A 13027-nucleotide genomic window follows, 5' to 3' on the forward strand; every position below is an offset into this window, starting at 1 on the left:
TTGTGGTGATAATTTGATTTGTTGAAAGCTGTCATGTTGCATTTGTAATATTTCCTGCTTCGATTCTGTTCAACAATGGAAAGGCTAGTCTCTTAATTGACAAATTTAAAAGCACAAAGTACATAGATGTTCATAACAAACTACAGAGAATTATCTTTCATTGCAGTATACACAGGGCATCATCCATTGCAAAATAGAGATTCAAAGCAAATACAACAATATAACAAGAATCATTTATAATGCCTATCAACACTTGAAACCTTTGCAGGCCATCAACCACATGATAAGTAAAACCAGAATGGCAGCCCCGGTCACCATCAGTTTAAATTGCAGGTTTTGAAGCCACATTTTCCGACGAAGTTGCCTCCCTTGCCTCTGGAAGCTGTCTGCCTGAGCAAGCATGTTCAAGTATGAACATCAGGTTCAACATAGTGCCAGCTACTTTAAAAGTGGAAAATAGATCACCCAGGAAAATACCTGAAACTGCAGGTTTTCAGTCTTGTCAACCAGAAGTTCAATCTTCTCACCTCGATCAAGAGCCTAGCACAAATGCAAACCGTGGTCAAATTCAGGCCCCAGCCTTGCCAAACAGATGTGCAAGAAATTTTCTCCTGTCTTAACTCCCAAAGGTTTTATAAAAGAAAAGGAAAGGCAATAAGAATTTATTATGATCATTCTGAGATACCCTATTGCACTCAGCTCACATGTCCAAGGTTGTAGTCTGAAAAGCCAGCCGGGGAGTGATAAATGTGCTCAAAATTTATATCAGGAAACATCAGAAAGACTAATTTGACATTGTTCAAAAAAAAACATAAGTGCTCAATGCCACTGTACACTCTCCTAAAGGATAAGGTCATAGTATTTGTCGTTTCCACTTTCCGTTAATTCGTAAAAGTTATAAATATTAAATTTACAAGGTGACAGCTCATGCTAACTAGGATGTAGCTCTCAAATCTTTTTGTCAACAGGTAATTTTGTCGTTTTCCATAACTTACACTACCATAATGGATCAAATCAATAACAAACTCATGCATAATAGAAATTTATTTTCCGTATTAGTCAGAATTGCAGTGCATACAAGCTCTCATCAGTTCTAAAATGGCGAGTGAGGCACCACCATTTTATATTTCAGAAAACCATAAAACAGCTCATATCAATGCTGATAACTAATATGCGAAGAAATGTCACTCAGCAATAAAGAATTTAAGAAATTATAAAGAAGATGGACTTCTCATTTATAAAAGATGGAACTAGTTTACGAATCTTGTTAGCTGGATATCCTCAGATTGCTAATAACACTCACACATAAAATAAACTAAAATCAAACAACAAATATGTGTACCTTCTCAATGTTGTCCATCATTATTCCCTTGACCTCTGTAATTTGAGCCTTCAACTTAGACAGCTTACTCATTTCTTCAGGATGACTAACACAGTACTGCATGTGTTCTTTGAGCCTTGGCCTGTCTCCACCATCAAATAGAGCAGACAACAAAGATTAATAAAAGAGCTAATAGCCGCAAATTTACAATCTAAAAAAGCCACATACTCCAGCATAGAGCTCCATTTCATACCCGAATTCTCTATCAAGCTGGTAAGCAATGCCAAATCTATCATCAAACAAATCATCATCGTCATCATCATCAAGTGGGTGAGATCCTGCAGCATCAATGCTTGCTCCATACCGCTGCATGAAATCATCTCGCACTCGCTCTAGGAACACAAACGGGACACTCCTCCCACTTACCTCATCAGCCACAACAAGGAACACTGCACAGATGTGCCACTTACTACAAAAGAACTCAACTCAACTCGAAGAATTCAAACAATAAATCCAAGCAAAGAGTCCATACCGAATCCCTTATCCACAAGATAATTGAAAGTGTGGCCATCACATGAAAAAGTAAACTTTTTACTATTTGCTGGTAGCTTCTGCAAGGTTTGGATTGCAATGGTACTGAAATTTCCAGAGTAGGGCGTGTGCTCAGCAAGCACCACACTGCCCTTTGCCACGAAGCTGTAAATCAATGGCTGCTTATCACCCATGGCCGCACTCCGAATCCTCCAGTGAATGGATCAAGCTAAACACCTTAAAACCCTAGGAACCCAGTTCAAACATACGGAAACAAATCAAAAGCACTCATTTTTCACAAAAGGAAAGATTATTCAAGAAAATTTTCAGCAAGAATGCAGCAAATTATCAAAAAGAATCCCTAGATGAGAGAATTAAGCCAGGAAATACAGCAATTTGAATTGAGATCCAAACGCCACAAGTGATCCTTCTATTCTAGATCAAATTCACAACACTAAGCGTTTCAATTGAAAGATCGAGATACAAAAATGAGAGATAGAGGATCAAACCCACGAAGAAATCCAAACCCTAGCTCCTCTTGCTTCCTCTCCAGGCTTTCCTCGCGCCTTCGGTCTCTCTCTCTCTCTCTCTCTCTCTCTCTCGCGTTTTGTTTACCCAAGTGTCCTGTTTTCTTATAAAATGACAACTATACCCTTTAACTACGAACGGTTCAGATTAAATCTCGAGGCATTGTAGTGAATCCCCACTGCTGATTCTGGCATAGAGCGTGATGGATCAAGACCCGAAGCTTCTTGCAGAGAAAGCCAGTGATGGCCAAAAGCCCCAGCGGCGAAGCGAGCTTGAGCTTTGAAGACGTCGACGACGACGATGGAGTCTAGGTACTTGGGCGATGGCAAGGGTCGAATGCTTAGGGAGGAGGGGCTCGCCGCGGAGAACGTCTATATCCAGGTGGAATTCTATTCTTGATCTCATTTTTTTTTTTTTTAGTCTCTGTGATTTCTTTTGAAATGTTTGATGGTTATTGATTGTATAGAAAATGGAGAGGGAGAGGATGGAGAAGATGAAGCAGAAAGCGGAGAAGGAGAGAGCTGCGGGTGAGAAGGCTACAGCATCGGAGAAGGTCAGAGCTTCGGATATCTTGGGTTTTAGTTCTTGTTTTTCTTTTATTCTAATGAAAGTGTTGTTGAGCTATTGTTCTTTATCAAATCATAACTTTGCAGATTATAAGTTCAAAATTTATGGCATTCTAAAAAAAAAAAAAAATTTTGCATGCAAAATTATGTAGAAAAGTATTGCAAAGTCTAAATTTTGACTCTTTGGTATTGTAAATCAATGTAATACTGAATCAAAAAACTTGTTGTGGTTTAACGATGAGGTTTTAAAAAAAAAACACCAACTTGGAGAAGCAGATAAAACTCAAGTTCAATAGCTTTTATTGTTAATAGCTTTGAAAGAAAGTCAATACTGCATGAGTTTTGAAATTAGAAGTTCATAATGAATATAATTTAATTGTACAAAATAGATTGTAACCTGGTCTAAATTTTCTTTTTCCTGTTTTGGAGTGGAGATAGGGGAGAAGTTTTTTTCCAACAATTCAATTTACTTTTTTATTTAAGAATTTATTTCAATGCTTCATGACAATCTTCTTTATTTGCAGAAACCTGAGGGATTGCAGAAAGGCTGATGGCAGCTGCTCTGCTTTGGCTATCCAGAGAAGTTTTCAGTTTTGTACATATAAATACTGTTAAAAAAAATAAATAGTGAATAAATGTCATTATCTCTTGATGTAAATGATTTGGCTACCGCTTGATAAAAGGTTTGTGAATGTATCACTCTGCTTGACTACTTCACTAGAGTCTGAACCATCGGGCCTTATTTTCACTGTTTTCTTATACAGATATTTGTCTTACATTTTGATTTTTTGAGCACTTGATGATGAATGCTTTATGTTTAATATAAGAAATTCTTTTTTATTTGCAATTGTGCTTACCACTGTGTTGAGGTGAATAAATTTTTTCGGATCATGTTTCGAAGAGCAGAAGCGCAAGAAACTAAGACAGACTGCATAGTTAATGGTAATTCTTGTTCCTTTGATGGATTGTATACTAATTTAAAATCATGTTCCTATGATATAAAGTTTGTAAATTTTTCTTCCTGTCAGGGTTGCAATGATGATCTCCAGGCATAATGCTGGGCTGGGTGAAGGCAATGGTTCAATGATTCTATCATTCTGCTCTGCCTATTGATCTCCAAGTATTTCTCTCTGCTGTCTTTGCTATATTTTTTTTTTCCATAAAAATTCAAGGTTTTTATTTTTCTTTTAGCTAAATTGGGCATGAGTGTTTTGCGGCAGGCTATGGTTGGTTGGGGACTCTTCTATTTGTTGAACCGTTCCCTGTTTTTCTCCCTTCTATTTTTAACCGTATTATACTTTATTTGAGAGAGAGAAAAAAAGAAAAACTAATTCTTTACAGGCTTGGGAATTGCACTGAAACAAAAAGAAGAAACAAGGATGGCATCAACAATTGGGGAAACTGATGAAGCATTTCCAGAAGTTAATGTAACCAGACAATTGAACCTTGGTGTGCCAGAAGAGTTCCCTGTGGATCCTGTTTCATCTAAAGTGGCCATCTCCAAAGCTCATAAGGTATTTATTATTAAAGTTTTGATCTTTGTAAAACAATGTTTGATTTTTCCGGTTTTAAATTTTTGTTGGTGAATATAATTGATGAAGGAGCAAGCGGAAGCAGAGGCGGAGGCAGAGGCGGCAAAGGCGAAGGAGAACTGCAGCTGTGCGCTGACCTCAACTCTTGTTGTTTCGGGTGTGGTGGTGATTGCCATTGGAGTGGCTTTCATAGTCGCCAAGAAGTACAGGGCATTATGAACACTACTTAACTAATATTGCTATGTTTTTGTGTTTTCCAATATTACTATTCTTTGATTCTCTGTGCATGGGGGATTGACTCTTTGTTTTTGTTTTGTTTTGTTTTTTCTTAGAGGTTATTGTTTATCTGTAATTTTCCTGCGAAATATTATCTTGATTTGTTTTATTTGGCTTCTCAACATGTTTCCTGTTTTTTGTGAAAGTTGAGTTTAATTTAAAAAAAAAAAAAATGAATTATTGCCGTATTAGTGTACTTTAGGAATGATTAAATACTTATCAGGGAAGCGTTGGCATCTGATTTGGTACAAGCCTCTATTTTGCACTAACGAGTTGTTCCAATACCAGAAAAATCATGGTCGGTTTGTCTGTTTAATTTTTCATTTTGTTTTCATTGAAAATGAATTTTAGAAGGAACAAAATGCACTTTCTTGGTGGGGATTTTAATATAATTTTTGAAATATAGATTAATATTTATTTGGTTAAATTAAATAAATTTTAACATAATCAAGATTATACAACTAAAAATGTACTCTTCTACTAAACTAATCTTATCCTTTAATAATCTGAGACTTTTCTCTCCTTTGTATGAGATATTTTCCAAATATAGTTTGCCCACGTATGCAGATAAGCAAACCTTATCTACTGGTATGGTAATTAAAATTATTTGTTACATGAAAATCAAATTAATTTAAACATTCAACAGTAAATACTCATAATTAAATTATTTTAATAATGATCTTTGAAAAAAAAAAAAAGAAGAAAAGACTAGTTGGTAATAGCTTATAACAAACCAACCATTTACTACCAAAGCGGGTTGATCCAAGTGATAAAAGCTTGATCATTTAAAAAAGCATTTAAAGCATCTGTTCTGAGAAATCTGTTGCGGCTTGTAGAATGGGTGGGTCAAAAACTATATTCTTAAAACAAAAAAACAAAAGTTTTGAAAATATTTTCATAACAAACAGGCCCTTGCTGAACATTAGGGCCTTTTTAAGACTCCATTGAAGTGTATGCCTACAAGACCTTCACTTTCAACAAACAAATGGACTAAATGTAATATTTCCCTCTGAAACTGAACAAATGTCATCAAGATAAACAGAATACTTAGAAGCAAACATGGGACACAATTGTTCTCACTTGGGATTCCTGAGAACAATGATAACTGAATCTCCTCGGAGGAACATTTTGCTGATGAATCTATCCTTGTTCACTGGGAGTGCTTTCTTCTTGCCCTTGCCTGTTTTAGGAACCTGCATTTCATATAACTCAGCTTCTTAGAGCCAAACAAATCAAAAATTGAATAGCATAAAGAGAAATCATCAAGACAGAATTACCTCAGTCCACATCTCCCTGACATTTTCCAGAACCATGTTACAATGACGATCGAAGGCTCTAACACGTCCCAAAAGCTTCTTGTTGTTTCGGCAGTTGATCAGCACCTGAAGGAAAAGAACACACCGATATAGATACATGTCTTGAGATTAATTGGCACCAATTGGTTTTTCTTCTTTCCCTTTGTAACAATGTAACATGTGACTATTACTATGAGAAACATAAATTAAAATTTATCATATTAGTGATGAACCAATGCAACATTCAGGTCAAATGCATGCAACACTCCATGATTTAAATGTGATACCTGAGTATTGTTTTTAACACTCATCATCAGAACAGAGAGTGGACCTGTGTTGAACTCTTCTTCCTCTTTCTTTCCATCCTGACACACAACGAGGACGTTAAAGTTAACATTAGTTTACAAGAATTTTCACACAACTAATTTAACAAAAATGCACATTATTTCCTTCTAAACCACTTCTTATATCAATGATCATTTTATGCCAGTATAGACATGAATAGTTCCTCTTATTTATAATGCAGTTTTCACTAAACAAGAAATGAATATTCGTAAAATGGTACATACTTTTAACAAGAAAGAAGAAAAGTTTGTTCTTGATTAAATGATATCTGATTCATGAAGTAAAATTGATACAGAAGCATTAAGCTACCATTGATTAATCTAAAGAGGATGCAGCATGCCCATCCTCAGTGTTGATGTCAAAGTTTAGAATAATCTCATTCCATTCCAATGAATGAAATCTTTAGGTGAGTTTAAAGGAAAATAAAAGACCAGCTAAGTGTAACTTACATTAGCATCTTCTTCCATCGACATGCTGCGAAAAATAAATGAAGAAAACACAACATCAGTACAATGACCAACAAACAATGCAGTAGAATCTCAAATGCTTAATTGCAAGATTTATCATCAAGGCTTAAAATCATTAGCAATGCTGCAAAACAGCACTTGTAATAGAACAGTATGATGGAATTAGGGCACACTGCACCATTCTTTTTTTTTTCATCCGAATTTTGGCACAAGATTACAACTTTTTTCACTGTAAAGTAGCAAGCAAATTAATAACTCCAATGTCTGATCAATAACAAGAAAAAAAAAATAGAAACCAGAGAAGATTTATAAAAGCATCACGCTATGGTTTTTTTTTCCTTGAATTTTGGAACAAAAACTCTAACTTTTTCAGAATGAATAACTCTAAAGTCTGATCACTAACTCGACAACAAAGTGATATACTAAAATAGAATGAGAAAAAAAACACTTCATCTGCAATGAAATAGAAGGCAAAATCAAGAAAATCCATGACTGACCAATACCTAGATTTTTTGGTAAAAGAAAAGATTAATAGAATCCGGGAAGCTAGACACACAAATTGAAGCAAAAAATGGAGATCCTTGGTGAAATAAATCAAAGAAAAAACACCAAAATTAAATAATTCAATCAACTTGGATTAATTACCTGAAAATAAAAAGCTAAATCGATAGCACTCGCAGCCCGCCAAGGATTCAAAGCTTGAGGGGAGTGAGAGGGTTAGCTAGGGTTTCTCCAATTGGAAGAAGGTGGGTATTTATCTATGCTGGAACCATTTTAAGTAAGTTGTACTGCGGTACATTGATCCATTCAATTTAATAGAAATATATTATATATGTAATATATATATATATACATAGACATTAATAAGTGAAACAAAACGAGAAAAAAAAAATGAAAATTTATGCAAAAAATAATAAAAAAATATTTCAATAAATCATTTTTTATTTCGGTTTATTAAACTATGAATTTGAAGATCCAATTTTTTTCCAATCAAATAAATTTAATTTATTGTTATGCATCCCAGTCCTTAAGAAAAGACCATAAATTTCAACTTTAAGGAAAAATATCAACAATGATTTTTTCAGCGATAAAATAACTATGCCCCTCGGAGGATCCGAATATATATATATATATATATATAACTTTTATTTATAAATCTTTGAAATTTCAAAACCAATAGAAAATTTCTTCTTTATATGGAAATTTTACTATTTAGAATATTTTTAAATTATAAAATAAATATATTTTTTAACCCACTTTGCTTCTTCTAAGATCAAAAATTAATAGAGCAACTATGGATGAATGATCTCGGGAATCTTTGTGATGGCCTTATTTGTATCTTCATCTTGCTCCTTGCTTTTCTATGAGATTGTCTATTTACTTTTTGTGACTGGTGCCCACTATATTTTTAATCATTGTTTGTATTTTTTTTTTAAATGAATTCATGTATTTACCTACTTTTATATATATATATATATATGTAAAATTAATAACTAATTTATCCTCCAATTAATTGCACCAATTAAATCAAAAAATGATTGAACCAATTGACTAATGGACATCAACTTCATGCACCAAACATGATCAAACTAAGTTGTTGGAGACAAACATTTGATTTGATTTATATAATTAATCATTTATTCCATGAAGAAGAAGAAGACACACTTTCACAACTACCTAAATAAACAAGCATTATACTTCCCATAATTGTGTACCAATCCAACCCATCTTGTGATTTTGTGAAGTTGATAATTTCTTTCATGAAAACACACACACTCTCATAGCTACTTATAATAATAATAATAATTAAAAAAAAAAAATCCAAGTTCATCATAATACTAATAATTGTGTAGCCATCTAACCCATTTTGATTGATTGGGATGCAAGTGAATTAATTGGATCATCATGTTATGTATCATCAACACATGTTGCAGTTGTTTGATGGATGCATCACACCAACTCAGTGGCGTGTATTGGACTCATTATTTGTGGTCAAGAGTGTAACATTTTGCCTTTTGGAAAAAGAGAAAGATAAAGACTCTTAAACACTATGATTAAGCAATTAATCAACTATTATTGCACATGTTTAGGCGTTGATTAAACTTTGATCATTTATTTCTAGAATGTTGATTCCATTGTGAAATTTTAAAGAAACTCAGGTTATCTCATCTTAGCGTGTGTTTGTGTGTTTTATTTAAATATTTTTCAACTTTTTCTCTTAGTCATTTAATACGGAGAGTAAGAAAAACATTTAATAGATCATAATTGATAAAATAGCAAAGAATATTAAAAAGTAAGAGAAGGTACTACTATATAGATTTTATTTATTTATTATTTTTTACATAATATACAAACCACTGTCAGTAGCATTTATGAATTTATTTTAAATATACCACTTGCTCTCACTCTGTATATAAAAGACCACACACTATGTATGCAAAAAAAAAAAATCATATTTATTATAAATCGGGTATAATTTGAATGCGCGATTCTCCATATATGAACAAAATACTTTAATAATTTGGTTAGCTTAATGTTAATAATTTAATTAAAATTTTCAATTGTCATTTTGATTTCATAAGATATATATTTATTTTGGATTTTATAAACATAAATAAGTTTTCCATCTTGTTTGAATGATTTCATTTATTTTTTTTTTTTTAAGTAAATCTAACCATAGACAATATTTAAATTAAAATAAGTACATAGAGAGGAAATTAATATGGAAAGGCAAGCCGTAAAGTTAGCTATATTTTTTATTTATGATCCAAAAAGTCGAAAAAAACAAGTAACATGATCAACTAATCCAACTACTTTATTAGAAAACAAGACCTTATCAAAGAAAGGAAGGCAAGGAAACAACTTTCTTTATATAAGTTATAAATAAATTATTAATATCTTAAAATTGATAATAAAGTACCTAGATCAAAACAAAAACAAAGTCTTGATAAATAATCACAAGAGTTATAAGAATTATTTAAAATTAGAGATTATGAGATAAATTAATTATTAAATGAAATGCTCATATAATATATAGAATATATGATCTAATATAACAAAACAATATTATATTAATATACATAACAAATTACTCTTTCTTTATACATACAGTTTAAAAAAAAAATCACTCCAAACAGTAAACTACCTACTCCTCGCTATTAATTTTCCATGGAATGAGTCAATTGGTTATCTTTTTTTAATCAAACAAATAAACACATGATTAACATTCAAAGGTTAAAAGCAAATACCACATAATAAACTAGAGAAGAAACACAACAAGGAGAAAGAAATCAAACACTCCACACTGCTTTGTAAGTAATATTCATGGTTTGACTGATCAAGCAAATCAAACTTGTCTTCTATCTTTCTCCATATATGTTCCACAAAGCTTAATTCTTACTTTATATGAATCAAAATGAGGACTTTAATACCTTTTTTTTTTTTCTTTCTTAGACAATGAGTTGAAGGTGTATGTAATTGGTCAATAATGGCGTCTCAAACGAATCCATGGCTTTTTGCTTTGAGCCTCAAGATGAAGATGAAGATGAAGATGAAGATGAAGATGAAGTCTTTTTAGTTGGAAGGTGGAGAGGGATTGGTATCTAAACTATTACACTTGATATGCATTAATGGCAAAGTTGTCAACCATGTGTTCATTGTTGATAAGATTTTGACTACCTCTTTGACATGAATATATGGTATGATATATGCCCAACCACTATTATTGATTTTGCTGTATATTATCACACAATCATGAATAATTTTATATATATACATGATATTTTCTATCAAGTGATTGTTTTCAACCTACTCACACACGTCAGTTGACTGGCAAGTTCTCAAGCTTTCGATCATCAACCACTTCATTGACTCTTGTAATTATACATGCCAACCTTCATTGTTTTCAGGTAATTATCATATCAAACAAAGATTTTTTTTCAAAGGTGATGAAATCTTTAGTTGATCAAAGAGCTAAGTTTCAATGGAACATACTGCTTGTTAATAGTTTTATATGGCAAATGTTTTATTATTATGGATGCAGCATAATATATATACATATATATATATATTAAAAAAAAAAACTAAGACAACTTAGAAATAGTTCAGTGGTATTCATCTTGCATTGGATTGTAGAGGCTAGGTCTTGAATTTGAATTTCTCAACTTGTAATGCACTGAGTCTCTTTAAATTTGTGTGATAAACATTTTCCTTCTTATTCCAGATTATATGACAGTAGACCATTGTAATTAGTATAGTCAGTAGTGCATCTCTATATCAGCTAGTCTCTTTATTAATAGAAAGAAAAATAATTAAGTGTCTATAACTTTGATAATATTCAAATTATTTTTAACCGGTAACAATAAATATATTATTTTCTCTGGTTTCTAGCTTAAATTTTAGAAAAAAAAAAAAAACTGTAAAAGATGGTAAAAATGTAAGAAAATATATTATTAATCCATCTGAACTGAAAAACTCTCTTCACGTGGCAGCCACGTGCTATTTTCTCAACGGGCCCCACATCCACAGTTTAAAAAACTCACGGTCCCGATCGAAATGACTTTGCATCCAACGGTGGCCCCCGCTCCGCAGTAGACTTCCAAAACCCATGCTGACCAACAGACTCACTGACGTCACCCATCCTTTGTATATTTATCGTACTTATCAATTACACCCCTTCAATTATTTCATATCATGGAAGACGCAAAGCATATATTATATAATATTTCCTGGATTTATTATTATTATTATAAGACATAATAAGTGTAAAATAATTCACATCAGACTTTGTCACCTCGATTACTGGTAGTTTTTAATTTTTTTAAAAAAAGTACAATTAATAATAGCCTTAAATAATGATATTGGATTTTTTAGATTATTAAGGAAATATTGGAATTAAAAAGAAGAAGGGTTTATTTGCAAAAGTGGCATTGAAAAACATCTTTCCCAAAATGCCCTCCACCACCGCCCTATAAAAGTACCCCTTCGTCTCCCTCGCTCCGCGTTTTATCCATCTCTTTCTCTTTCTAGAGCTCGCGCTAGTTCTCTCTCATCAAATGCCACAAGTGGACCTCGAAACCCTAGTGTGCGGCGGTGACGGCCGTGTCGCCTGCGAGACGGTGGTCGCCGCCGAGCCGCCTGATCCGGTGCCGGACGACCCGGATCTCCCGGCGGAGTCCTTTGAGGTGCGGATCGGGGACGAGATCGATTGGGTCGATCTCAACGCAGTCTACGATCGCGATGATTCCACCAAAGGGAACACCAACCCTAAGTCCCAGCATTCTAGCTCGGCGCCCACCTGTGATCGCCGGCGATCTAACTCGCAGCGCTTCTCCGGTAATCTTAAGCCCAAGGCTCCCATCATTGGCCTCCCCAACAAGCTACAGTACTCCGGTTATCTCGGCCGCAGCACCCGCCGCGCTCCCAATAGCCGGATCTTCCCCAAAAAGGGCAGGAAGGGCTCTATGCCGGAGCACGAGCCGGGATCTCCGAAGGTCTCGTGCATCGGCAAGGTGTTGTCGGAGAGAGAGAAGGAACGGCGCCGGATCAGGCGGCGGGAGTCTCGTGAAGAGCGGCCTGGTGGTGGGAAGGGGTTCTGGGCTTCGCTTCTCTGCTGCTTCTCGGCAGATCGGGGTACGGCCGTGGAGTGCATCGAGGAGGAATCTCCGGTGCCGTCAGGGAATATCCCGGAGCCGGCGAGAAGATCCTCGGCTGCGAATGCGGCGGATGCGCCGAGCTTAGGAGCGATGAAACGGTTCTCATCAGGGCGAAGAGCGGCGTCATGGGGTGGTGACGAAGAAGAACACGTGGCTCTATCTGGGCCGTTCAGTGGCCGGCGATCGGTGGGATCCCTGGAAGACGCTAGTGCACGATAACGGTACGTAGAATGCTTATGATGGTCTAGCGGTGTATTGTATTGCTCTTAGTCTTGCTCTTGCTCTCAGTGAGATATTTTTCTCTTTCTTATGGCTTTATTTGTCCTTTTCTTATGCGCTGATTTTTCTCTCTTGACGCTTAGTATTTGGGAAAGAGATTGTAGATAAGAGAAGATTGGATTTTGCTTCTCGCTTTGGTTTTGTTTTTCGTTTTAGGTTTGGTTCGCTTGTTTGTTGTTGTGTTGCTGTGATTCAAAGTTGTTTGTATATATAAAATTTGCATTTTTATTTTA

The 13027-nt window shown here is 34.5% G+C and overlaps 3 protein-coding genes and 1 long non-coding RNA gene across 5 annotated transcripts; 2 read left to right on the plus strand and 2 right to left on the minus strand.

The window, feature by feature from the left end:
- Positions 1-63: 63 nt before the first annotated feature.
- Positions 64-2462, minus strand: LOC120253020 (vesicle-associated membrane protein 727). Of its 2 annotated transcripts, none has more exons than XM_039261260.1 (6): positions 2362-2462; positions 1854-2098; positions 1575-1770; positions 1343-1463; positions 478-540; positions 64-390 (listed from the first exon to the last, which is right to left on the minus strand). In XM_039261260.1, the coding sequence occupies exons 2-6, from the start codon at positions 2044-2046 to the stop codon at positions 247-249; spliced, it is 717 nt and encodes a 238-aa protein (XP_039117194.1). In that variant the 5' UTR covers positions 2047-2098; positions 2362-2462; the 3' UTR covers positions 64-246. The 2 variants fall into 2 exon arrangements, with proteins under 2 accessions (XP_039117194.1, XP_039117193.1); XM_039261259.1 differs by having other exon boundaries at positions 2366-2459.
- Positions 2463-2554: 92 nt separating this feature from the next.
- On the plus strand, positions 2555-4846 carry LOC120252930. The gene is made up of 6 exons (XR_005534178.1): positions 2555-2761; positions 2847-2933; positions 3471-3888; positions 3975-4066; positions 4288-4460; positions 4548-4846. It is a non-coding gene; the product is annotated as an uncharacterized LOC120252930 (long non-coding RNA).
- Positions 4847-5596: 750 nt separating this feature from the next.
- Positions 5597-7638, minus strand: LOC120252978 (small nuclear ribonucleoprotein Sm D2-like). Its single transcript, XM_039261198.1, has 5 exons — positions 7507-7638; positions 6844-6868; positions 6337-6414; positions 6032-6136; positions 5597-5947 (listed from the first exon to the last, which is right to left on the minus strand). The coding sequence occupies exons 2-5, from the start codon at positions 6865-6867 to the stop codon at positions 5831-5833; spliced, it is 324 nt and encodes a 107-aa protein (XP_039117132.1). The 5' UTR covers position 6868; positions 7507-7638; the 3' UTR covers positions 5597-5830.
- Positions 7639-11867: 4229 nt separating this feature from the next.
- LOC120252915 lies at positions 11868-13027 on the plus strand. Its single transcript, XM_039261110.1, has one exon. It carries the CDS (start codon positions 11916-11918, stop codon positions 12732-12734), a length of 819 nt encoding a protein of 272 aa, XP_039117044.1. The 5' UTR covers positions 11868-11915; the 3' UTR covers positions 12735-13027.

This window comes from Dioscorea cayenensis, chromosome 25 (genome assembly GCF_009730915.1).
Source record: "Dioscorea cayenensis subsp. rotundata cultivar TDr96_F1 chromosome 25, TDr96_F1_v2_PseudoChromosome.rev07_lg8_w22 25.fasta, whole genome shotgun sequence".
In the NCBI taxonomy this organism is placed as follows: Eukaryota; Viridiplantae; Streptophyta; class Magnoliopsida; order Dioscoreales; family Dioscoreaceae; genus Dioscorea; species Dioscorea cayenensis.